Below are 27,643 nucleotides of genomic sequence, written 5' to 3'. Positions count from 1 at the left end.
ACAAAGACCTGGCAGAAGAACTTAACACCTTCTACTGCAGGTTTGAGAGAGACAGATTCAAACCCTTCACCCACCCCACCCCAGAGTCAATGACCAGAGTCAACGACCCCAACGACAAACTCTCTCCCCCCTCGAACTCAGAATACACGTTGAAGATGTGCGTTGGCTGTTCCAAAAACAGAAGATCAGGAAAGCCGCGGGTCCAGACAGTGTCTCCTCCTCCTGTCTCAAAGCCTGTGCTGAACAGCTGGCTCCCATCTTCACCCACATCTTTAACAGATCCCTGGAGCTGTGTGAAGTTCCCACCTGCTTCAAACGCTCCACCATTATTCCAGTCCCCAAGAAACCCACCATCACTGGTCTGAATGACTACAGACCTGTCACCTTGACGTCTGTGGTCATGAAATCCTTTGAACGCCTAGTTTTAGACCATCTAAAGAACATCACGGGACACCAGCTGGACCCCCTGCAGTTTGCCTACCGGCAATGATGTAGTGAATATGGGACTGCATTACATCCTGCAACCTCTCGACCGCCCGGGAACCTACGCCAGGATCCTGTTTGTGGACTTCAGCTCGGCGTTCAACACCATTGTGCCTGAACTCCTCTCCCAGTTGCTAGTTGTAGTTGCTCTCCAAACTCTCCCAGCTCAGCGTGTCACCTGCTACCTGCCAGTGGATCACCAGCTCAAAAAGACCCAACAGAGGATGTACTTCCTGAGGCAACTGGGGAAGTACAGTCTGATCCAGTTCCACACTGCAGTCATTGAGTCTGTCCTGTGCTCCTCCATCACCGCCTGGTATGGAGCAGCCACTAAAAGAGACAGGATCAGACTGCAGCGGACTGTACAGACAGCAGAAAGGATCACCGGTGCCCCCCTGCCCTCCATCCAGGACTTGTACCTCTCAAAATCCAGGAAAGGGGCAGGGAAAATCATCTCAGATCCCTCATACCCTGGTCACAGACTTTTTGACCTGCTGCCCTCTGGCAGACTTTATAGAAGCCTGCAGACCAGGACCACCAGACACAGGAATAGTTTCTTCTCCCTCGCCATCTCCCTCCTAAACAGCTGAAACGGTCACACTGCATATTGTTGTTTGTTGTTGTTTTTTTTCTACTCTGTACTTGAGAGACACCATCTACCGGAATCAAATTCCTTGTATGTGCTTGCACTTACTTGGCCAATAAATACGATTCTGATTCTGATAAATATGATTCTGATTTAGAAGAAACTAGAATATTAAACATGTTTTCAGTTATTTCACCTTTTTTGTTAAGTACATAAGTCCACATGTGTTCATTCATAGTTTTCATGCCTTCAGTGAGAATCTACCATTGTAAAGGGTCAATAAAATAAAGAAAACAAATTTTTGTCCAAATTTTTGGCCTGTACTGTATGCATTTCTGTCAGACAAGTCAAACTAAAAGGATTAGTAAAATATAACCAATGTGTTTAATAATACATATTTTAAAATGCAGTTAATAAATCTAATGTGTGTAGTGCTGGAGCACCCTCTGGTGTTTGTCCGTTCAGTCATTTAATTGCGCATGTTTATGCACACACGCACGCACGCACGCATGCACACATGCACACATGCACACACACACACTCCAATTATACTTATGAAAGTGAAGAAAATTTTTCAGTAATGCTGCTGGCACATGTGTATCTATAAGACAGGGTGATGGGTACAGATAACAGGCTCCATTTCTGTCTCAGAGCTGATTAATATTTAATTCACTGCTGAACTCAACACTGAGGCACTGTGGCTTGGCTGTGACTGGGACACCACATCTAGTATCAAGGACAATTGTGCACGCACACAAGCTGAGAATCTGGTACTAATAAGAAAATGTATCATGATCTTTCCACTCCTGCTCAGTGTTCGGCAATTTAAAGAGTTTAACACCATGTGCGCATCCCCCTCAGGTGCCACTACTGCATAGATATTATCTCGGTTTGATGACCGATGCATTCACGTGATCTTAGTTTATTGGAACAGGATTCCAGAAACTTCATATGTTAACTTTTTTAGGCCAGGAATGTGACACCAACTTCCTGTTAGATGGCGAATCATCAAAATACATTGCAAGGTCGCAATACAAGATATATTATCACATAATATTGAGAAATATATTTTTGCTGCGTATGGGATGGGCAAGCTGGAGGAAGAAAAAAAAGTGTTTCTTAAAACTAGATGGTTTCTTTAAACTATTTGGTGTCTTAAACTGTGTCTTAATATGAAAAGAACAATTATTCATGAATTTACCTGCTTAGCAAAGCTTTTTAAAAAGTAGTAGTAATAATAATAATGATTATTGATCTGTAAATTCTGTAAAAATCTGTAAAAAATGCTGTAAAATCCTCCACCACACTGTTCTTTACACCACTTAGTGCTTCTTCACTTAGTTCTCTCCCTGATTGAAAGGACCATTGTTGAGGATGAACGTGAAAGTAAAGTGATTGTCATTGTGAAACACTGCAGCACAGCAAACGATGACACAACAAAATGTGTCGTCTGCTTTTAAACCATCACCCTTGGTGAGCAGTGGGCAGCCATGAAAAATAAATGTTTTTTAAAGGGTCAGGATCATGGTCAGGCACCCTGTGACTTATGAATTACTTTTGAAGTATATAACATAAAGACAATGTCACATTATCATATGTCACACATGTCATATTTCACTCCAGTCAGCAAAATAATTATTGGGACATACAACAAACACCAAATACATACCAGACTACTGATAGCACCCTGAAGGATGTGTGTGTGTGTGTGTTTATGTGAGAAAGCTGAGCTCTGCTTAATGGAAAGCTTCAGGAAACAGCTTCTACCCTAAAGGTTCTCAAATTCTGCAATTCACTCCTGAGACAGAAAACTAAGCCAAACCTCCACCCCAGCATCCAGCCAAATTAATTTGATACCTCAGTTCCTCTCTTCCCTCACATACACAAAAGGAAAAGGAATTATAAGAAATATACTGCCAAAAATGTTTTATTGATGGTCAATATGAAGGTATAAACCTTCACTGGTCTCACAATTACGATTATCATGTCAGCAATTCAATTCAATATCTCGGTGCATCCCTTCAATTATTATACATTAATTCACATAATATTTTCAAATACTTAGTTGAGATGAGAGTTAAGCCAGGCCTTTTTCTTTGGTTTTTAGGTAAGGTAAGCATGGACTGTTCATTGTAGCAAATCAAAGCATCCACATTGGCGTTTAGCACCAGCGCTCAGTGTGCTGTGCATTCTGATGTGTCAAATAAATCACCAAGCAACATCATTAAAATATAATAATGATATTATGTTCTGCACTGCATCCATGCAGAATCATCCATGTCTGTCACGTCAGAAACAACCAAATATACTAAGCACATTAATTAATTACCACTGGTCATCACTTCGTATCCACACATAACCATTTTATGCTGTAAGGGTACTGAGGTGTTTATTGCCTTCTGGAAACACATTTTGGAATTTGAATGTCCGTCTCCTATGGTTTATTGATTTAGGTATATTTAACATTTATTTTAAATATAAAAAATATTAAGAAGAAAATATTAGAAAAAATTTGACCCAGCCAATGGGAATGTATTTTTTTGCTGATCACAAGCCTGGGGAAATGGGGAGCAGCTGAAGGAAGATATATAATGAATAATTTTTTTTAATTCCATTTGAAGCCCTTCAAAACTCACAGACACACTCCACTATCCATACACAACATATACACACTGCACAGACACTTCACATTTCTCGCACAAATTCCAACACACTGTACAATATAAATATTTCTTTAATCCACACAATTCACAGATACTTTCAAAAACACGGGTCCAGATCCAGAAATACACCAAAGAGCACTAACTTTAAATATTTGTATTGGTGATACAATCTGTAGTTCTTGATTGCCAAAGTCTGGAGAATTGGAAACATTCTGTTTGATATATGTAAGTGCTTTTTCTTATAAGTGCTTTTTTATTTATTTTTTTAGATTTTCATATATTTGACCATTAAAATGATTTAAACTCTTGGACAACTGCTGGTGACTACTTACCTCTCTGAAGCGCTCAGGTCCACACTCCTGTCCACTGAAGGAACAATCCAGGAGCATGTCGTCAATGCGGTGGCGTGTGCGGTTGAAGAACTCGGCCATGCTGAATCGTGCCCCCTGCCGATTGGGTTCTGGAGCCAGTGGGATTCCAGGGGCCATGTTGTCCTCATACCCAAGAAGTGGTCCCATGAACAAAAGGTCACTGTAGCTGAGCTGCGAGCGGCGGAAACTGTTGTAGTTGCAGAAGGTAATGGCAGGGAAGGTCATGTTGGGGGCATTTCGCTCATCCAGCATGGTGATGTGGTCATATTGGGTGTAGTAGATGACCCGGTCCACCACCTGAAGCAGGAACATGGACAGAGCAAATAGGAACACCAGCCCCCACAATCCCTGCCGTATCCCTAACCGCTGGTTCTCTACAAACACATGGTTGGCACCATGCAACGAGCAGCCAGATGCAAAGGCAGCTAAACTCAGGTCGGGGATTTCTTCCTCATCCTCCTTCTGAACTTCATCATTGGTCTCAAAGGTATCACAGTCCTCACGGTACAAACCCGAGTGACTGTCGCCCAGTCGAACTACGCGCTTGTAGCGGTCATCAAAGGTGTCCTTGTAGCTGCTTCCTGGCTCATCATCGGTTGATAAAGAGATGGTGCAGGTGATGCGTACAGGCATGATGGAATCACAAACAGACACAGACAATGTCCTGCTCTCCTGACTTTACTGCGATGGAGTCGTATTGTCTCAGTCGATCCCAGTGCAGAAGGAATGAGTGTCTGTCCTCTGTCTGCCCCCTCTCTCTCTGTTGGGGCAGAGTGCTGGGTCTCTGATGATGCCTCTGCAGGGTAGGCAATCCCATACTCCCTTAGTGGGCAGGCGTGAGGTCACAGGAGATTGTCTTCCTCCCACTGAATTCTCAGACAGATAAACAGAACATGCTGATGAACCAGTTCCACTTCCTGCAGCTGAACCAGTCCATCTGACACCCAGTGCAATGACCCACGAAGACTAATGCACTTTAACTTCCTGTCCCAATTTGTTGAAAATGAAAAGTGAGGTTGCTGGCAGCAAGAGCTTTTAGGAAGAATCATTAGTGGCTGACTCAACGGTCAATTTGCAGATGTTTCCTAATGTTTTGCCATTTCCTCTGATAACAACACATTTGCTGAGCTGCTCACTTTAACTTGGTTTAGGGGCCTACATGTGGCATATGCGATAATCTGAAACCTCCCTCCAGCAGCTTTTCCGGCACAGTTATAGATTTGGGATAGTCTTCCAGGCACACTGGGGGAAAAGGGATCTGCTTTATTGATTTTAGCTGCATTAGATATGCTGGTGCTGTAGAAGCAGCAGTGCAGGTGAGAAGCCCAGCTGCCCAACGTGCCTCATAGATGATATAGAGAGGATGGACAGACCTGAAAAGTGGCAAAATAATTCTATAAACTGAGAACAGTACATAGATGAGTTCTTCTGCAAGAACATCAGCAAAACTGGCTACTCAAAACCCTCAGATATCTCACTTCATCTATAACAATCAACAAGAGCAGCCTGGGCTCCCTCTTCATTTTATTCCTTTGTAAACTGTTGAGTGTTAGGAATGGGAATTCTACCAAGGACATTATAAAGGAGGAGACACACCAGAACTCCAATGAGAAATCTATGGGAATTTTTAGTTTGTATCCACCTATTTCATCCATTACAAGTGCTTATAAGTTTATGCTCTAGCATGCTCATATTATGCCCCCCACCCCCACAAAAAAAGTAAGGGAAAGGATTTTGTGAAATTGTTCCATATTTATGACTGATAGGGGGCAGCATTGCTACATAGTCTTGTTCCATTACTCTAACAAATGTCTGCATTTGACCAGGAAATGTCCAATATAATGTAATCACCTCTGCTGAGCTGTTGAGTACATTTATTAAGGTCACACACCAGGTTATTTTCCTTCCTGATGTCTAAACCAATAAACATGTAGGGTACCATACTTAAGCTAGCACTGAGGTTTTCATTTCTAGTGTAGGGTTGGGGGCTGGATATATACCATAAATCTGTCATTTTAAGCAAGTAATGTAACTGCACGGTCCAATAAGAGCCTGCATGTCTTTACTATTCTTGGCATTTAGAAAGCAGTCTTTATTTAATTAATTATGAAATTAATTAATAAAACAAGCATAACCTGGCCATTGAAGTAAATGCCACTATAACTAAATTATAAATAAATTATTCATTTAATTTGAATGTGATCATATTTAACAATGTTTCCAATACCTATTAACCTGATTGAGGTGAGTTTAACAGGTGCATTTATTGTACCTGCTTTATGAGCTAAGCAAACTTGTACATAGCACAAACAAATTTTTTCTATGCTCCACACTGACATCACGTGATGGGATTAGGAAGACAGTTACAGTTGATTCCCATTCTATTTAATCAGCTGGAATCCTTGCTCAGTCATTGAGTTCAATTATATGTCTTTTTATACAGTGTATGTAAACTTTTGGTTTCAAATGTAGTTCAAGGCAAGGTATTGTGGGCTCTGGCTGAGGATGAACCAATCTAAAATAGGCAAGCAGATTGGTGAGAAGAGATCAACTGTTGGAGCAATAATTTGCAGGACAACTAATCCGTATTAAAGAAAGGATGAATGGGATCATGTATTGTGAGATTTTGGGCAAAAACATATTTTATTTAGTAAGAGCATTGAACATGAAATGTGTCTGGATCTTCCAGCATGACAATGATCCCAAACACACCATCCGGGCAACAAAGGAGTGGCAGCATTAAAAGCATTACAAGGTTCTTGAGTGGGTCTCTAGTGAGTCTCCAGACCTCAATCCGATAGAAAATCTGTGTTCAGCAACAGCCCTAGATCATCGGAGATCTTGAGAAGATCTGCATGGAAGAATGGGCCAACATGCCAACTACAGTGTGTGCAGACCTAGTGAAGACCTATAGGGAATGTTTGACCTCTGCCATTGTCAACCAAGGTTACTTTGCAAAGTATTGGGGTAAACTTTTGCTATGGACCAAATATTTATTTTTATGCACCATTATACAAAAAAAAATATTTTGAAAATATTATGAAAATTTCACTTTGTGAGATTATTTAACATTAATACGAGTTCCCCTAGCCTGTCTATGGTCCTGCAGTGGATAGAAATGGTGATATATATAAAGAGCAGCTCTGACAGTCAGATCAGGAATGACCCACTTATGTCATCATAAGGGGAAAGGTTACTTCCGCATACCTGGGAAAAGGTACTGGGAAAAAAGCAAGAAATAGTGGCCACAACACTACATAGTCAGCAAACTGTATGAGCAAAAGACCTGGTGAACTAAAAGAACTGGTAAATAAAAGACCCGGTGTTTCATTCATTGGTCAGATGATGTCGCAACCATGCTTCTCATATATACTGAGTATTAATGGCAAATGAAATTACTTTCTCTGCATCTGCATAAAGTGACATTTTGATCAGCGAATCAGTAGATTCATTTCATTTTAAATACAACTTTTAAAAAAAGTGTCTATCATGATTCTGTCTTCTGGAACCACAAACCGAAATCATGAAGCTTTGAATCATAATTTTGTTAAACAAATTGTTATAGCTATTTAGCCATTTATAAGTATTAACAACAATGACTTCTGATGCTGCATGCTGCTGTAGGTGTAGAATTACGATAGGCAGGCCCTCATACTGAAGTTAGCCAGTTGAGTCATTATTAGCGTAAATGTAATTGAATGTCATTGGGGCTGCTGAAAAAAAAAAAAACTATTACCTCATGTCAACAGCAGCAGTGTGTGTGTGTGTGTGTGTGTGTGTGTGTGATTAAGCTGTAATGAGATTTGGTGAGCTTGATTTTCAGACTCTACGCATGGGAGACACTGGAGGCAAGGAATTCATCAACTTATACACACACACACACACACACACACACACACACACACACAGACAATTTTTTTTTATTTATGTATGAGTAGAACGTAGGCCTGCAACACCTAATCAATATATATGTTCACTAAAACAGTTGCCAACTAATTTACTAATTGATTTATTTGCATTTTATCAAGCCATAGAAACAGATCATCAGTGTGTGTGCACCTGTTGAGATTTTGTGAAAAATCCCTCCATGTTCTCGTCCTATTAGGGAACAGTAATTACGAGCTCAGATAAGAGTTTTTGTTTTAGTTGTAACTGTGTAAAAAGCAAAAAAAAATCACAGAGGTCAAGTGATTGGGAGAGATTCTACACACTTACTGCAAAAAATAGATCCTGGTTGACACCATATGGGGTTACTGCAGCTGTTTAGCTGTTTAGCCAATGAACTCCTGGGTGGGTGGCCACTGTAGGGGTTCCCTGTCTTTATGGCTTCTGCAGAATCACAGATCACTAAAAGGCTCATGATCATACAGTACATCCGGAAGGTATTCACAGCGCATAACTTTTTCCACATTTTGTTATGGATTAAATTCAGTATTTCCTCAGAATTCTACATAAAACAACCCATAATGACAATGTGACATTTTTAAAAAAATTTATTCAAAATAAAAATGTGATCTTTATAGAACATGAGAGGATGGAGGATGAAAAAGTAAAATGGATTTCCCCACCTTACTAATGGCCACAAACATATAAATCAGCAACCTGTCTTTGAATCAGTAGCTAGGAAGATGAATGACAGGACCTTGCCAGGCCAAGGGATAACTGGCAGATGGCCAGTGTCCGCACAACGAAATGCTCTGCATTTGCTATGCAGCAGGGAAAAAAAAAAACTGCTTTGTGGAACTTAGCAAACATATTAACAGGATGTGAAAAAAGCCATATCAACGCCAGGCTCTCATTTCACCTCACCCCAGAGAACAGTACTTATACTCTTGACCAAAAGACCAAATGCAATTTAAAATCACTTTTGTTAACTCTGAAATCCATGGAAAATCAAAATGTGGCAAACAGGAAAGAGACCTTGCTGTGGCCAGTGTATATGTCCCTCCCATAGACATGCTGTAACGTTAATGTCATGATTCTCACTATTTACAGCAAAGCTCTGATTGGTCTGCCATTTACTATAATCCTCTGTAAACTGGCCACTATGATTATTCATCTTTAAAAATTAGCAGTAAGATTATATTCTTTACAGCTTTTCCTTTGAGAAGAGGTCAGTTTCCACAAATGACACTTAAGGGTTGAGTTTTCTGTTACTAAAGTGTTCTCAGTATCACTGAAGTTCTGAAACTAAAACAATGTTAGTAATATATTAACTCCTCAAGGTGTATACAGAGGGGTAAAAAAAATATTAGAATTTAGTATATAAAAAAATCATAAAATTTACATTCTGTGTTGAAATGTACCTATGATGTACACTTGATCTATGGGACAAATTGCACAAACAGTGGCTGCCAAATACTTTTGTGCCCCCATTGTATTTTTTTCAAGGTTTTTTTCAACTCAGGGTTAAGTGGAGTGGACACAATGGTAGTAAGCAGGTCTTTTGCTTCATAGGGTCTTTTCCTTCATAGGCAGGTGTGTTACCCACTAGGCTGCTACCACATCTGAAGAGCAGACAAATCACAGTCACATGTCACACTGCTGTGAACGACTATGTTCTGTTACAAGCCCAACATGTCTACTGTGTGCCACATTGTGATCTTTCATCAAACACATCTGTGTTGCCATGGAGAGGTGCTGGAGCAAAAACTGGTACCTGTCAGGATAGACAAAATCTGAGCTTTGTTCCACTTCCTGAGCTCTCAGACATCTCACTCACCATTCATCCTGAAAGACACATAAAACAAGAACGAGCATAATGATGCTTCCACTCCAAGGGACAGCATCAGTGCTACAAACTCTACAATCACACATGGAGGGACTCTTTATCACTCTGCCGACATTCAGTTACATGTGTCTGTTGACTGAAACACACTCATAGACTCATAGCCAGAAATACACAAAACACGAAACATCACGAAACACACAATCACTACTTCCGAACAAAAATAAGTTTTGTATATTTTTAACACATTTAATAACAATAATATGACAAAATGATATGACAAAATGAAATTTTATTTTGTGGACGAAAAGGCATTTTTTCATTGAGTGAATGTAATTTTGTGGATGAAATCTAAATGACATTCTGTCACTTAGATTTTTGTCAAAAAATGAATGAAATGACTTTTTGTACTCTACTAGGGCTGCAACTAACGATTATTTTAATTTGATTAATCGTAGAATCTGAAAAAAAACAAAAAAACAAGAAAAGCATTCATTTCCAACCCTTTATTCAAAAACAGAACCAATAATAATAAAATAAAATAATAATTGACTGACACAAAAAACATACACATGTATGCTTTACATCTGCCAAATATACTTTTTTTTTTTAAATAAAGTGCCACCTGAGCTGCCAGAACGATAAATAATTTATAAAAAAATAAAGAACAATACAAACCAGCAAATTTAACAGGATTTGTTTGACTGTCAGAACTTGTTCTCGACACTACACTGCAGATACACACACTCGCAGACGCACACACTCACAAACTCTCACACTGACACACACACACTGAAAAAAATGCTTTTCTAACTTAGTCGTTTTGTACTGATTTCAGTCCAAATCTCTAAAAAATCTTAAATCAAGATACATTTACTAGACACATGAAATAGCATAAGAAATGATTCTTGTTTTCTGATAAAACATCTCAAAATTAAGTGATTGTTTAAAACAAGCAAAATTATCTGCCAATGGGGTAAGTAAACTAATCTCAACTAATCTCAAACAGACGTTTTAAGCATCACTTAATTTTCCCATGCCATTTTTCTTGTCTAGTAATCTTGATTTAAGATTTTTTAGATATTTGGACTGGAAACGAGACATAATTACTAGGTAAGAAAAGCTTTTTTTGCAGTGTAGCTATACACAACAACAGATTGAATGGTCCAAAAAAGGCTAGTGAATAAAAACATGTCTTTAGTCTTTTAATGCAAAGATACTATAGCACCCCTGCTTTACTACTGTTATTAACGCGCTAACGCTAACTTGACATGCTTGTCAAGCTGGATGACGGGTAAACATTTACATTTACAGCATTTATCAGACGCCCTTATCCAGAGCGACAATCAGTAGTTACTGGGACAGTCCCCCTGGAGCAACTTAGGGTTAACTGTCTTGGTCAGGGACACAATAGGTGAGTCGTTCACGCGGACATGCAGAGAACAGTCTGAACGCTGTTTTATCCCCCCTCCAAACCTGTAGGTGGCGCTGTAAGTCCCCATCTAGTTCTCCTCCACGGCGAGTTAAACACCAGCACCAGGGACATTACGTTCCTCACTTCAAAACGGAACAAAAGTAGGATTCTGTAGCGACTTCCCCTGCTGCTGAACTACCTTCTTCCTCCTCAAACACTCCAACATGTTTGCGTTTCAGGTGCTGGATCATTGCCGTGGTGCTCCCGTGCCGTGCCATGTTGCTTTTGCATATTTTCGCACAGATTTCTCTGCCTCCGCCATGTATTTTTCCTCTACCTCCGCTTGTTTTTTTTTTTTTTTCTCCGCGCTGTCTATGAGGTGTTCACTCCGCTCCGCGCTCAAATAAATTTTTTTCTCTGCGTCGCGCGACATAACGAATCGATTAGGAAATGCGTTGCCAACTCTTTTAGTAATCGATTTTTATCGATTCAATCGATTCGTTGTTGCAGCCCTATACTCTACAAAATATCATTTCTTACCTTCATACAACAGAGATATTTCTGTCCATAAAATGACAGGTGCTGATGTCAGCACAGTTCACAGTTCGCCTAGTCTAGTCATGTCAAATCAGATTATTGCACTTGTTTGTCTAATGTATAATTATGTCCTGCACTTGAGATGTTTCTCTGTTATGCTCTGTGTTGAACCATGGTACTGGAGGAATGATATTTTATTTCACTGTATACTGTATGTGAACTTGAATAATAGTATTTTCTTCTGACACCAGTTGGTGGCACTGTAATCATTTAGTTCAAATTTCAAGTTCAAGTTCAAGTGAGCTTTATTGTCATTTTAGCTACATACATGTTAATGAAATGAAACAATGTTCCTCTGGAACCTGGTGCTACATGTAACGTTTAAACGAAGTTACGTACTGACATAAACTGCATGTGTGCAATACAGACAAACCAGACTACATAAAGTATGGATATTGATATCAAAAGTGTGTGAGTCTAAATATTTTTGTTTCAAACTGACTTAACATTAAGTTTAATTTAAGAATAATTTTGTTAAAAAATTATCAAGCCATTTCAAAACTTGAATTCCTTTGTGTGGGAAAATGAAACAATCAAGAATATCTCCCACTGTTTTTACCATATTTGTCATAGTACATACACATGGAACACAACATCTCAACATTCAATGGATTGTGTTTTATTGCTTATTAGTGTATGTTACAGCAGTAAAGTGAAACTGAAGTAAAGTGAAAGTCAAGTGATTGTCATTGTAAAACACAGCACAGGGTGCATACAATGAAATGTGTCCTCTGCTTTTAACCATCACCCTGGGTGAGCAGTGGGCAGCCATGAAAGGTGCTTTGCTCAGTGGCATAGCACCTTCTGATTACGGGTCCGTTTCCTTACCCGCTACTGCCCCCAGTATTAACACACACACACACACACACACACATGCACACACACACACACACACACAAACGCACCCACGCACGCATGCATGCACGCATGCACAGTATATATGTTGTGATGTATGCTATGATGCGATAAGCTAACATTAAAGAGATTACAGGGTTAACCCCTCCTTAAGTCCTTCAGCTGTGTTCAAGGAATAATAGTGTTAGCAGTTACATAACAAGACTTCTCTTAATGCTAGTTTGGCATCAACTCCCAGACAGAACACGGACAGAGACTGGCCTGCACCCAGTGCAATTTAAACAGTCAATCAAAGCAGCTCAATAGACGTCGAAGATCTATTGCATGTATATGTTTTAGAAATGGGACATGCCTCAGAGGAAGGCTGAGATACTGCGTTCTGCTCTGTCTGTATATGTTATATGTTGCAGACAGCAGGATGATAAATGATGCTCAAGGTCAGGGGTCAAAAAAGAGAGAGAGAGATCGGAGGAGGGGTTAGACATTTAGCCTTGTTGAGATGATGTTTGTAAGCCCAGCACCATCAGCACCACTGATCATGTCAGCGGTGAAATATGGTATCTGCATTTTAATAAAGAGCTGAGTAGTGTCGACAACCATCTGTATGTGAAATACACTTACTGTGGCCCAGTGACTGTGGTGGCCCCATGCAAAGGTTTTGTGGTAGAGACAAATAAATAAAAGGAAGAAATATAAATATACAAACACAGTCCACAGACACACACACACACACACACACACACACACACACACACACATATACTGATTACAGACTAATAGCCAGTGCAGGGCTATGGCAAAATTCATGTCCCACACTGACTTTTTGGTCTTTGACTGTTCTTGCAAATTTGCCCTTGCCTGCTCTTTTCTGCACTTGCCTCTCTGTTCTCTGACACCTCTTCTGCCTGCCCCTTGTCTGATCTGGACCATGCCATTGCCAGTGTCACGTGAGACCATCCACGTGACTGGGAGCAACACAGAGATGAGGTAATGTGACTCCCATAAATTGGCAAGATGGCCACTGCCGGCTGCTTAGTCATTGATTGGCATTTGTCAACTCGACTCGGCTCTTTTTCTCAAATAAGTAAGATTTATCCTGTTCACGCCGGCTCTCGTTCACATATTAAACAGGAGGAAACCTACCTGCCTCGTTGTGCCCAATCACAACAGGGTTTCTCGTTTCTTCCAACACGCACTCACGTTCTGGTCCTGCGCTGGTACCGTGACAGAATTGCCGTGGAATTCGCCCCGTTATGTGATCAGGTGTCCCAGCAAGCCAACATCATTGAACGTTTGTCACTCAATGATGTGGCTGCCGGGGGCATGGCACGGTGGACATGGCATAAGGTCCTCCATCACCAGAACCCAGTCTGGCTCCTCCAGAGTGCTGGAGTGGCATCAAGGGGAGCGGCGAGGCGACGTGTCCAGCTTTCGTCCGGACGGCGTGGACAACGTCTTGTTGCAGCTTTACAATCTGCACCAGAGTTCCTCATCAGTCAGCCAATTCACTCATAAATTCCTGACCCTGGCTGCCAAGACTGTGCTGGAAGCCCATGGCCTCCGGATGATTTATTATAAATCCGCAGCAAGATGGTCAGCCAGTAGATGCCAGAGACATATAAAGTCCTCATTCAACTAACTCTGTGCGTTGACTGCAGCCTGCTGGGCCATCCAAGAACTGCCTCTTCAACTCCCAGAGGTCTCCTCTGCCACCGGACACAGTTAATTCGAGGTCAGATGATCCAGGGCTGCCAAAATGCCTGGAGGAAAGTGCATGACTGATGACATCCATGGCAACTGTGCTTCCGAGTGGGACCGAGAGTGTGGCTGTCCACTTAGGGCTGTCCACCTCGTCTCAGGACTGAGTCACACAAACTGTCCCCTCAGTACATTGGGCCATTTCAGATCCTCAGCTGGCTGAATTCACTCACCTACCATCTCCAACTTCCACCCAATATCCATGCACACCCCGTGTTCCATGTCAGCTGACTGAAACCCTTTGTCACCCACTGGCTCTGGATCCGCCACCTCCATGGATCACTGACGGGAGACCGTTCTACACGGTGGAGTGCATTATTAGTATCTGGTGCACTTTGCCGGATATGGGTCTAAAGAGTGCTCGTGGATCCAGAATCATTTCATCCTGGACCCCTCCTTGGTGGCTGACTTCCGGCAGCATACCGACTCTGCTCCAGTGCTGTCAGTACTTTCTGTCTGTCTACAAGGGCATCTTCACCAGCTTCAAATCCAGATAAATGTCAGATGTCCCAAAAACACTGCGTACAGGACACAACAGCTACCCATGTCAACACAACCAGTGTAGTGGTCGACAGATCGAGAAACTTAAAACAAAACGTACTACTCAAAGTGAAGTAAACCTGTACTGTATCTAAGATGCTGCTGACCACAATCTTGGCAGCTCGGGATTTGCACTGGCAACCTTCTGATTATGGGTCTACTTCCTTACCTACTAGGCCAACCACTCCCCCATACATATATGTACAAACACAAATATCACTGGATGGTAGTAGCCTAGTGGGTAACACACTTGCCTAACCAGAAGACCCAGGTTTAATTCCCACTTTCTACCATTGTGTCCCTGAGCATGACTAACCCTAAATTGCTCCAGGGGGGGACTGTCCCTGTAACTACTAGTTGTAAGTCGCTCCGGGTAAGGGCGTCTGATAAATGCTGTAAATGTAAATATGGTGTTGTGCTTTGGACTTCCCAAACGTTTGATGGGAAACAGCTTTGTAGCTCTGCTTGAACAGTAATACTGCTTCAGTGTGTTTGTTGGAAACATATGTGTTGGTGAAGGTTCAGCATAACTTGTCTGAAGTCTGCTTTATTAAAGTCCCCTGCCACAACGAGTGATGCGTCTGGGTGTTTGTTTTGAAATGCTCACATTGAAGTACATTGTTGGAGTACATTGTGGGAACCGAGAAAAAAAAAACCTCAGTAACATAAGCACATGGTCACAACACAACATGAAAAGCCATCTTGTTAGTCGCCAACTCATCATTGTGGTTTGTCCATGTGTTGCTGCTTGCAGTATTTTGATCGATTTTTGCCTGACGCTGACTGTTTTGGCATGATTACTCTCTCTGGATTAACTTTGCCTATCTACTATTTGCCCTTGATATTTTAGTCTTCCAATGCATCTTCTGACCTCCCCACTGGTACCTCCACCACTGCCAACGCTGACCTATGCCTGACAACAATTCTCAAGCCAGCCACACTCCACTTCCAATCAGCCACTGTAAAGACTGTATCCTCAACCTCAACCACTGCTGTGCGGTCCCCCCGCACCCCCCCAGGAGATTTAAAAACAACTAAAGTTGGGTTTGAACTATCCAAAACATTAAAACTGGGAGGATGGTTGGGAACCATCATCTTCATGAAAGAAATGTGGAAAAAATATCTTGATGTTCAATCTTGAATGATCATGATAGGCAATCACTGAAACCTTTGGAGAAATCAATAGTACAAGGATTTCCACTCCCACAATAGGAAGGCAACTCAAGGGATTAAAAAGTGTTAAAACGTTTAAATATTGCACACAGAACAATGAAACAAGGTCATGTGATCTGAGTCTAGATTATCCTTGTTCCAGAAGTGAGCCCTCATGGCTTGTTCCTACTGCACCAGCGTGTGGGAGCTGTGCTATGATCTGGGGTTGCTGCAATTGGTCGGGTCAAGGTTCAGCAAACATTCTATCTAAATATACTGAATGAACAGGATATTCAATCAGTAATTTTTTTCTTCCTTTATGGGACAACATATTCCAAGATGACAATGACAGAATTACTTGGGCTCAAATTAATAAATAGAGGTTCAGGGAGCATGAGAGATCATTTCCACACATAGATTGGGTCTGGGTGCTGTGCATGGAGCAGGGCATAGGTCTTGGTGCAATGCCTAGATGGATGGCAGAGATGTCCAGAACCAGCAGAGAGTGGCGGAGGTACAAGAGGGCTGGGTTGAAGAGTAGTCGCTGGACATGCAATCAATCAAGCACATAAGGTCAGAACAAGAAGCAGGCAGGGGTAATCCTTGAGAATGGTCAGGCGAAGGCAGTTGGTGTGAAGCAGGATCAGTCAGTAAACTGCAACCAGCAACAAATGATGAGCTAGAGCTGAACAAGATGACTGCCAGATGTTTATACACGACACTGACCCCAGCCACAACTGCTTCTTGGTTTTTGTCCCTGCAGGTGGCCACACGTCCCCTGTTGGCCCAGTGGTGGGACAGCGGCCGTGACAATATGAGCTTTTGTTATTTGGTGTATTTGACCCAGTGGTGTTCCTGCGGGTGACTTTGTATGTTAATAATTGCTCTTGGTGGGAACTCGTCACACCACTTAACGATCTGCTATTTGTGAAAAAGACCAAACCAAACCAGCCAACCTTATAACAAATGCAATTTTGTAACAATTTCTTCATGCGACAGAGAATAATTTTTGACGTTACGTAGCCAGCTGCTCTCAACGTGAATTTCATGCCTTAACTTGATGTCACGTAAAACCAACCTATAGAATGTTTAATCATCTGGTAATGTTACTAACTCCCCTGACAAATACTTGGTATTACCTGAGACAGTTTTGAAGAGTTTTAGGTGATTGAACCTTTGTCATGTCATGGGCTTCCAACATGGTTGATTGCACTAGTGGATTTTTTAAAAACAGCATTATTATTAATGCTGTTATTAATTATTATTAGCGCTTCCTTAACCGCTAGGCCACCTCTGCCCCCTCAATTAATTAATTCGTTTTTTTGGGCAGAGGTGGCCTAGCGGTTAAGGAAGCGGCCCCATAATAAGAAGGTTGCCGGTTCGAATCCCGATCCGCAAAGGTGCCACTGAGCAAAGCACCATCCCCACACTGCTCCCTGAGTGCCTGTCATGGCTGGTACCAAGCTTATAGCTTATAGCATATTGAAAAAGACCTGGTGCTTGCTGGACTTTCTTGGGCACCCTGATGCCTTCTTCACAACACTTGAACATCTCTCCTTGAAGTTTTGGATGATCCGATAATCATTTAGGTGCAATCTTAATAGCAGAAATATCCTTACCTGTCAACCCACTGCTCAATCAGGGTGAGTAAGCAGTGGGTTAAATGCAGAGGACAAATTTCACTGTGTGCTGTGTATCACAAGTGACAATCACTTCACTTTACTTTATTGTAAAAAAAAACTACCTATTGTACACCACTGTTTTAGAAAACTTGCTTCATGAGTGGTGAACTGTGGCTGCTTTGCCATTCCATAAATACAATTCAAGTGGTAAGTGGCTTACCGTCCCCACATACTGCTCCTCAAGCACCTGTCATGGCTGCCCACTGCTCACCAAGGGTGATGAGTTAAAAGCAGAGGACACATTTTGCTGTGTGCACTGTGTGCTGTGATTCACAATGACAATCACTTCACTTTCACTTTGTATACCATATTAATTATGTTGTTTAGAAGCATAGTCATGTGTAAACAAGGAGTGACCATGCATCCTTGTGTCAAGGAGGAAACACAACATGGTGACCATCTGTCAGAAACATCCATCTGTAGTAGAGCATCTCCACTTGGTGATGGTGAATGTCTTGAGGGAGGTGTGGACCACAGTATATGTCAACAAACACCTCTGAAAGCCGGGCCCAGAGCAGCACGTTGTGGTCACAAACAGAAAACAACCCAATTACCACGCTGCCTGCTGGCCATGACTGATTAATATAGCACTGTGCAAAAATGTCTCTATTCAGAGAGGATGGCACTCCGCATGACCCAAGATCCTCAGCAGTCATTAATCTTGCACGTGCACAGCTTCTCCTACAGTACCTGTATTGAGTAAATGTTTCGGCAGCAGTGCCAGCCATGACACATTGGCAAGACAAGAGCTGCGCTTAATTGAGCATTCATCACTAAACAGAGATGCTGCCATTAGAGAAAAACCTACCTTAGCACCACAGGGGAACTGACACACACACAGACAAACACAAGTGTGTGTGTGTGTTTGCTCTGTCTAATAAATCATGATATCCTTTACAGCAATACTGTACACTAGGGCTGCAAGTATCAAGTATTTTGTATTCAAATACTCTGATAAATCATAATTTTGTGTTTTTAAGCAACTATATTAATAGTGTTTTAAGCTAAATAAAAGGCCTCTTAAACTGAGCAAGCTATTTGGTGTTATTAATAAAAAAAGGTTTTTATTCAAGCTCAAAACTTTCATTAGATCAAAGCTTAAAAACTTTGGCTTATTGCATCCAGAACTAAGCCATTTTAATCAACCTTTCTGTGAAACATTTATGACGTACAAGAAAACAACTATGAAATATATGAACTTCACAAACATAGAAAAAAGAAAAAGTGGTGTACACCCAGCTACAGCAAATCTGAGCACAAAAGGTAAACAATAGAAAAAAGTGATTATAAATAAACAATTTAAGTATAATTCAAGTATTACAAATAATCCAACTTAAACAGTTCAGTTTCCAACTGCATCATATTTCCATCAGATATTGAATACTGATTTTCTTTTGCTGTAAAGAATTTCAGTGTATTATTTCCAATGCCAATAAGCATCTACATTGAAATTATATTTTTCAGCTTGCTCAAATTCAGGCTCAGGCCCATGATGCTCCACTGTATTGATAACAGTTATTGTTTTTTGAAGTTATTATAATTTCTTCAAGAAGTTAAATAACAGTCTGCCCAGGCTATGACTACCCTTGGTCATTTCAATGTGTGCTGTCAGAACGCAATCGGTACCACTCGGAACTCAATCTGTTCCTTGCCTGCATAACAGCCATGTTAAGGCCTAAACCTAACTCTACTCCTAAACCTAACCATTGATCATGCACGTGCATGCGTGGAACTGATCAGCAAGTACTATGAATTGGGCAAGAGGGCCCAGAAGTGCGAAGCGTGCAGTGACTGGTGGATTACTGACAGATTGAAGGCTTGTTCTATTTTATTTATTTACTGGGTGTACAATACTATAAACTCGAATTTAGGATTTTTAAAAAATCTGTGGAAACTATTACGTGTGCTCTCACTCAAAACGAATGGCTTGTGCTGAAAGTAGGCATGGTATCGCGGAGCTGATGCAACTTTGTCATTTATTTGTCAAGTATTTCTGGGGTAGGTCGGCATAATCAAAATCTCCCCCGGTGGCCAAAGATAACTTAAACACACAAACAAAAATTGAGCTTAATTTTTTTAATGATCATCGATCAAGATTGTACACAACATGGTGACCATCTTCATTTGAGTTACTCATTTCAGCCCTACTTGTACAAACAAGCATGCACACACACAAACACATAGGACCTAGTGTAATAATTGTTTACACTAATAATTTTGTTAAGTCCTGGTGTTTTGGTATGTTTTTGTTCTGTGTTTGTGTTGTGTTGCAGGATGCCTGGTGATTGCCAATTGAGCCCACTTGTTCCTGCTATGGCCAGCCAGTGTAAAAGTGTTCTAAGTTTCCTTTTCCACCCTGCCCACCTCCCTAGCATTTCCTGATTACACCTGACTTCTGGTTTCCCTGCACTTCCCCTAAGAGGTGACAGGTGTCTGACTGCTTGTCTGTGTTTGTTTTTCTCTTTTTTTGTTTTTGTTCATTGTTATTCATTGTTATTTGTTTTATATTTATTTCTTGTTTACTTATTAGTCTTTATTGTTAATAAATTGTTCTGTTTCATCTTAGTAGGTTTGGCCTTGTCTTTTCTCTTGTTATGGACTGTACACGTAGACCGGCATGTAACAAAATTGGTGGCTTTGTCTGGGATATGTTCTCTCTTGCCAGCTGTGGCAGGGTTCTTCTTTGTCTCAAAGAAGGATGGTGGATTGAGGCCCTGCATCGACTATCGTGGACTTAGTAAAATCACAATCAAAAACCGAACACCCTTGCCACTCACCAACATCGCCCTCGATGCCCTCTCAGGTGCCACATATTTTACCAAGATGGATCTGAACTCTGCCTACAATTTAATCTGCATTCAAGAGGGTGACGAGTGGAAGACCGTGGGGTACCACCAGGGTGGTAGTAGCCTAGTGGGTAACACACTCACCTATGAACCAGAAGAATCAGATTCAAATCCCACTTACTACCATTGTGTCCCTGAGCAAGGCCCTTAACCATAAGTTTCTCCAGGGGGACTGTCCCTGTAACTACTGATTGTAAGTTGCTCTGGTTAAGGGCAAATGTAAATGTAAGACCGCATTCATCACACCCACCGTCCACTTTGACTCACTCGTCATCGCCTTTGGACTGTGTAATACACCCACAATGAATGCATCAATGATGCTCTCCATGACATGCTGGGACAGTGGGTGTATGCAAACCTGGACGATGTCCTACTCACCAACCCTGGAAACCCACATCCAACTCGAGAGAGCAGTCCTAAAGCTTTAACATTTTGCCCAGGGTGTGGCCATGGAGGTGGGTGCTGGCGGTGGGTGCTGGCTCCTCTCAAAACGCGACCCAGACCAAAGTTGTGACACCCCCTTTCTGGTCTGGACCGACCATTAATACCTCATCACCATCAAATCAACAAAACAACTCAATCCCCATCAGGCGAGGTGGGCCGTATTCTTCGAACAATTACCGTCCCGATAGCCGGCACGCTCCAGACTTCTCTCCCTCCGAACTCTCAACATTGTTATTTGTTAACGATTATGTGTGCTGCAACACACTATCATGAAGCCATCCCACAATGTTTGCTCAATGCTAAACCTGTGGTACGAGCACTCATCCATTTCATTTGGACTGTCAAAGGTAGTAAAGACGGATCAGGGCTCTAATTTTCTATTATGCCTAATTAACTGTTCAGTCAGTTGTCCATTAAGCATGTTGTTTCTAATGCTTATCATCCAGGGTCTCAAGGAGCCTTGGAAAGATTTCATCAGACGCCATGTTCCGCACAAACTGTGTTGACTCAAAAAGTGAGATGATGGGTTGCCACTACTGTGTGAAACATCCCAAGAGTCACTTGGCTTTAGTCCTGCTGATTTATCATCCATGATCAAATGTGTATTGTAAATTGTTCCCCCCTGGTGGGGTGGTTGGTAACACACTCGCCTATGAACCAGAGGACCCAGGTTCAAATCCCGCTGAGTACCATTGTGTCCCTGAGCAAGACACTTAACCCTAAATTGCTCCAGGCGGACTGTCCCTGTAACTACTGATTGTAAGTCGCTCTGGATAAGGGTGTCTGATAAATGCCGTAAATGTAAATATGTAGCTACAGTCATATATATTGACCTTTTAAACAATAAAATAGACGACAACATAATCCTCACATGCCATTTTTTGAGTGGTATCTCAATCTTTTGCATGACACATAAGTAAAATGTGGATGTACACAGGAAAGGATTGTCTCTCTTCCGCCGGCACCCGGCACAGGCGGCTTTTATTCAGTTGATGGTTTTGTGCCAATATGGAACAGGGTGGAGCACCTTTCTGGCAGTGCAAATATACCGTATGGGTACAACGACAAACGTATCGGACCCCTATGACTACAAATTATTCACCAAGCACTGCCAAATACTCCACATATCCCCCCTGTCTGCCCTCAAGGCCTGGACCAACACACCCTCCAGCAGGTGTATGGAAGTGCTCCAAATATCAGTATGGGTGGATTTTCTCATGTTAAAAGTGTTCAATCTTCTCTTGGAACAAAATAGTCCACAGATGGTTGTACATGACCAGAATTCATGAGAGTCCAGATCTGGCCCAGAAGAGGATACTCTGGGTCCAGGGTTTGGACTGGAGTTTTGAGTTCATCCTGTGTTACTATAATTCCTGATTGTTTTCACATGTGTATGCCTGTTTAAAGCTGCTCTGTTTGTGTTGATTTGCCATCGAGTTGTTGTTTGGGTGATGTTTCTCCTGTCCTGTGTTTGTGTAATAATACTCCTGTCTTGTGAGTCATGAGTGTGTGTCCTCCTTCCTCACCATGTCTGGCCTCTGAGACAATGAGGAATATCAGATATGCTGCAAAATAGAAAATGCCTCTGACCTCATCTGGATGGGAGACTGGGGATGTGACTGCATGGCCTCCAAATGTACTTACAATACACACAAAAGACTGGTCACCTCCACCCTCATTTTATCATACAAAAGGACCACTACTCTTATCAGAACTTTTTTAATGTCAGCAAAGGTCTTCTGCAATTATACTGTATAGGAAATGTTCATTTAATTCAAATGTTAAGAAGTTTGTTACTTTTAAGTCTATTGTTGGTGTAGCAATTGTGGAAGTGAGTGTAATCATTATAAACCAACTTAAAACTGTTTTTACAAAAATCAGTACCATGCATTCGTTATTCACATCTTCACTAAGGCAATGCACCAAAGATCAGAGAGCTCTGCCCACAATCCCTAGTATCTCTACAGAACATCTATACCACAGACATGTACATACATAAGCACAAAGTACAGACTCACACATCTATGCTCCATGTCTTTCTGCTGACCCCCTCATTTTGCCATCTCTTTCCATCCCTCCAAAGAGCAATGACAGAGGGACAAGGATTGGCTGTCAATCCCAAGGTCAGACTGCATTATATTAACCTATCCTTTGAAGACACGCTGAGAAAAATCTGCTACACTTTCTGTACAGTAGACTGATAGCAGAAGGGTGATGAAAAAGAAAATTTAAACACTGTGGTAACATTTATCTCTCCCACTGCTCCATCCATCCAGACCAGGAAATGGAGTGACACAGGAGGTAGCAGACACATAATGAGAAGTTTTCAGCTCTTGGTCAACAAAAACAACCCATAAGCAATAAAAACAATATGAAGGTTTTACATTAATGTAGTGCTCATGCCAAATGTGTGCATTTGTTGTGGATGTTTTTAATCAAAAGAAAATTCAAAGCCACCAAACAAAGACAAAGACATACAAAGGAACACTGGCTGGTTACCTGAGAGGCTGAAACCATAAAGCTCACAATGTGGTCAGAGTGGATTGGCACAGTTCTGTTGGTGTAGTGCTTAAAAAATTAAGAAAGCCTTTAACCAGCTGTAGGTGCAGGCACAGACACAACTCTATCTGAGAGAGGGTTATATGGAAAAGCAGGCTATATGGGAAAGATTTGGGGGCAAACATAAGTCAAAGTGTAGGCACAAGTAACTGTAGAACAAAAAACAATCAAGTTATATTCCACAGGCAATACTGTGAATATGCAGTTTGGAATTGAAAATCTTTATCACAGACCAAACTCTTTCACAGGTTAGATTATGCAGCTTTATTAACATCTGTCCTGAGCCAGAAGTAGCACCACTGCTACTAAAAAATCATCCTTGCGTCGCTTTTTGTTCACATACTTAAAAATTTATGGAACATATACAGATGCAATACCTGCTTAATTTTATAGGAGCAGAGTTGCGAGATGTACACTGAACAGATGACTATTAAGTTACAGGTATTGATTCATTTATTTGGTTTGTGACCTAGACACTGACCCCTGGTGGTAAGGAGTACACAATACAGATTACGGACGCAAGTATATCAGCACAAATGTTTACAGCACAGCTGATTATGGATATAAATACGTAGCTCACAGCAACCTTTTCTTTGGTTTCTAGTCCACTTCCTTCCCCAATAGGCCACCACTGCACCATAGTATTAATTTTGATTATAATCACTCAGTCAACAGTGAATATTCCAAAAAACATGATTTGGTTTAATTAATTTACTACACAGCTATTATTGATTAGCTTATTGTGAAAAAGCTATTTGGACTAATTTCAAAACCCTACAAAACAACCAAATAAGAGATTCAATAGGGAAAAATGAACCCTGGTTATTATGATAGATGTAAAATCTTTAAACTTAACTTTTACAGTGTTGAACATCAAGGAACCCATGGCCATTTCTCCCAAGATTATATTTAAATTGGATTTTCATGATCTGGACCGGCAGGGGTTACTCCGGGTCCGGAGTCCGGACCGGAGTTTCAAAAAAAAAAAAAAAAAAAGTGAAGTGATTGTCACATGTGATACACAGCAGCACAGCACACAGTGCACACAGTGAAATTTGTCCTCTGCATTTAACCCATCACCCTGAGTGAGCAGTGGGCAGCCATGACCGGCGCCCGGGGAGCAGTGTGTGGGGACGGTGCTTTGCTCAGTGGCACCTCAGTGGTACCTTGGCGGATCGGGATTCGAACCGGCAACCTTCTGATTACGGGGTCGCTTCCTTAACTGTTAGGCCACCACTGCCCCTTTCATGTTCGTCTTGTGATCGTGTTCAACTGCTGTCTATTTATATAATTGTATAAAACTATCCTGTTCGTATCTGTTCGCCGTCGGGTCATTGTGCGTGTAGATGGTCCCCTGTCTTGTGAAGTTTGTATTAAACCCCTGTCCTGTGATCGTGCGAATGCGTCCTCCTTCATGCCATGTCCAGCCCACCCATGACAGAATGACCCAACCATGTGGACGCAGCCGTTCTACGCCCCGCTGAGATCCAGGGAGCTGTGGATGGTCCATAGTTCCATGTTCAAGATTCCATGTATGGACGTCCGCCGACGCCGCCGTCTCTTCCGGATTCCAGCGACGCACCTTCGGTAATCGCCAGTTCCCCGCCATGATCCATGTCATGTTTTTAATCAGTTCCCCAAGCGTGACAGACTCTTGGCGGCCTACGAAAGCTACTGTGGGGTCGAGAGGATCTGTCACGCGGTTCCCCCTGGCGATTCCGGAGGCGGGGAGTACCGACGAATCCGTGCGACCGGACCTCGATGGCCTACGAAAGCTACCGTGGGGTCGAGAACACCGGTCGCGCAGTTCAGGTGCTCCCGGCGTTAACCGAGATGAGGGAGGCGGCGAACTTTCCAGCGGGGCGTGCCGGAGACTGACCGGAGTGACGGTGCCTTCGGACGGCGGACAGGATGCCGATCCCCCACGGACAAGCCGTGCTTTGGCCCGGGCCTGACGCCGCCGTTGCAGGACTGCCGCCACTCGTCCTTATGGACTTCTTCCCCCTTTCATGGACCGTTTTGTGGGCACTCCCAGGTGATAGTGCCTTTGAGGGGGGAGTACTGTCATGATCCGGACCGGCAGGGGTTACTCCGGGTCCGGAGTCCGGACCGGAGTTTCATGTTCGTCTCGTGTTCACCTGCTGTCTATTTATATAATTGTATAAAACTATCCTGTTCATGTCTGTTCGCCGTCGGGTCATTGTGCGTGTAGATGGTCCCCTGTCTTGTGAAGTTTGTATTAAACCCCTGTCCTGTGATCGTGCGAATGCGTCCTCCTTCATGCCATGTCCAGCCCACCCGTGACATGGATAAATGTCATGAATTTACCAAATTAATATAATTCATTACACACTGCACCATAGCAGAAGTTCCTATCGAGCTTCAAGAAAGTTCTGGAAAATGTATTTGCTATAAAAAAGCAAATACATACGAAAGTCAGAAACACACACACACACACACACACACACAGTAGCAGCATTTCAAACTCCTATCTCCAGAAATACACTTCATTCTTTAATTGAATTTTCAGAATTTTCATGTTGCCAGTCTCACCTCTGACATGGTGATGCACGACTCCAATTTCTCATGCTGCACCTTAGAGGCTTTGAGGTTTTGTCAGCACTGCTGGTGCTGCTGTTATGTATGATCTTCAAAACCATTCTAATCATGAATTACAGACACACAACTCCAGCACACAGACACAAAAACACTGGGTTTAAGGTTTCTGTTCATGAAGTGTTGGCAGTTCATGTTGCCTATATGATGTGAGCTTTGCCAAGTGTGATGGGGACAGCTCATTACACATCAGTCAAGTGAGCATGGTACTGCTCCTACACACTCATACAGCATCAGGAGGCCTGTTCAAAAGTTCCACCAAAATGGAATTTAGGTTATACAAATAGTGTGGTTGGATCCTATGATCAGCCACTCCTAAAAATCTGGTACCCCACTGCTGTTCACGTAAATGATGGAATTCACCAGTTTTCCAGGTATATCCTGCAGTACTAAATGACAATGTTTCTTAATTGACTCTGTTAAAGCAAAGTACTGGTTTCAGAAAGGCTGGCATTTACCAAGGCCTAGGGATACCTGCAAACCAATTCTTTATGAGTAAAGAAAAAATGAAGGTACACTTTCTAATTATTTTTTAGAAGTTTTGTGAAAGTTCACTTCTGTACAGTGTTCAAGGACAGAGAATGAAAGACCATGAACTCTCCAACTGGCTTGTGGCTCTGCAGTCCGTGCCAATCTGCTGCAGGAAGCTCTCTCCCCTGCACTTGCCTGAGCGGCACTGAAACGCTCCACTGGCCCGGAGACAAGAGAGCACAGCACCACAGGCAATGCCGAGCTAGAAAAAGTGATAGATTTGGCATTCGGGTGCATGCAAGCTCAAACTGAGAGAGGCCTGTCGTATGAACACTGAGCCAAATCTCTCTCACACACAGACAGACACAAACACAAGGCACGCATACGTTCCTGGAGATCATTCTTTCCTCCTTCTTAACAAACACTGTTGTTGTTTAAATCTTTATTCCCTCAACTTTCACTATTGAATGTTGTTGCTGGCTGTCTGACCATCAGACAGCATCAGACAACCGTCAGACAACAGTCAGACGGTTTCAATCAGACAGACAGACAGACAGACAGACAAGACAGAAGGACAGTTTCTGCTCCACTAACTTAGATAAAGTATCTGTACCGTGACATCCCATCACAATTCAGTCTAAAACAGAAAATGGACAGAAATTAGTTTACACATCACAGCTCTGTCCATCCAGCCTGTTGTTGACGTTTCAGTATTCTGAGTATAGTCTTTTAATTCATTTCATAAAATCACACATCTCATATTCATCCACAAAAGAAGTTTGCATAATTGCTTCTAATATATGTCTGCTTGAGTACCCAATAAGGAGGAACATCCCACCCTCACACTGCATATTTCATCCAATCAGAACCCACTGACG

General features: G+C 42.0%; 1 protein-coding gene across 2 annotated transcripts in view; it reads right to left on the bottom strand.

Moving 5' to 3' along the window:
• Positions 1-27,643, bottom strand: part of asic1b (acid-sensing (proton-gated) ion channel 1b) — a 91,781-nt gene that overhangs the window by 24,051 nt on the left and 40,087 nt on the right. Inside the window, exon 1 of one of the 2 annotated variants that reach the window (XM_028967301.1) lies at positions 4,065-4,964. The exons of the other annotated variant lie outside the window; for it this stretch is intronic. Coding sequence (XP_028823134.1) covers positions 4,065-4,736 — 672 coding nt within the window. The 5' untranslated portion in view covers positions 4,737-4,964. Of the gene's footprint in view, positions 1-4,064; positions 4,965-27,643 lie in introns of those variants that run through there. 2 annotated transcript variants of the gene reach the window in all.

The sequence above is a fragment of the Denticeps clupeoides genome, chromosome 2 (genome assembly GCF_900700375.1).
Source record: "Denticeps clupeoides chromosome 2, fDenClu1.1, whole genome shotgun sequence".
In the NCBI taxonomy this organism is placed as follows: domain Eukaryota; kingdom Metazoa; phylum Chordata; class Actinopteri; order Clupeiformes; family Denticipitidae; genus Denticeps; species Denticeps clupeoides.
This window is presented reverse-complemented; position numbering and strand designations above follow the sequence as displayed.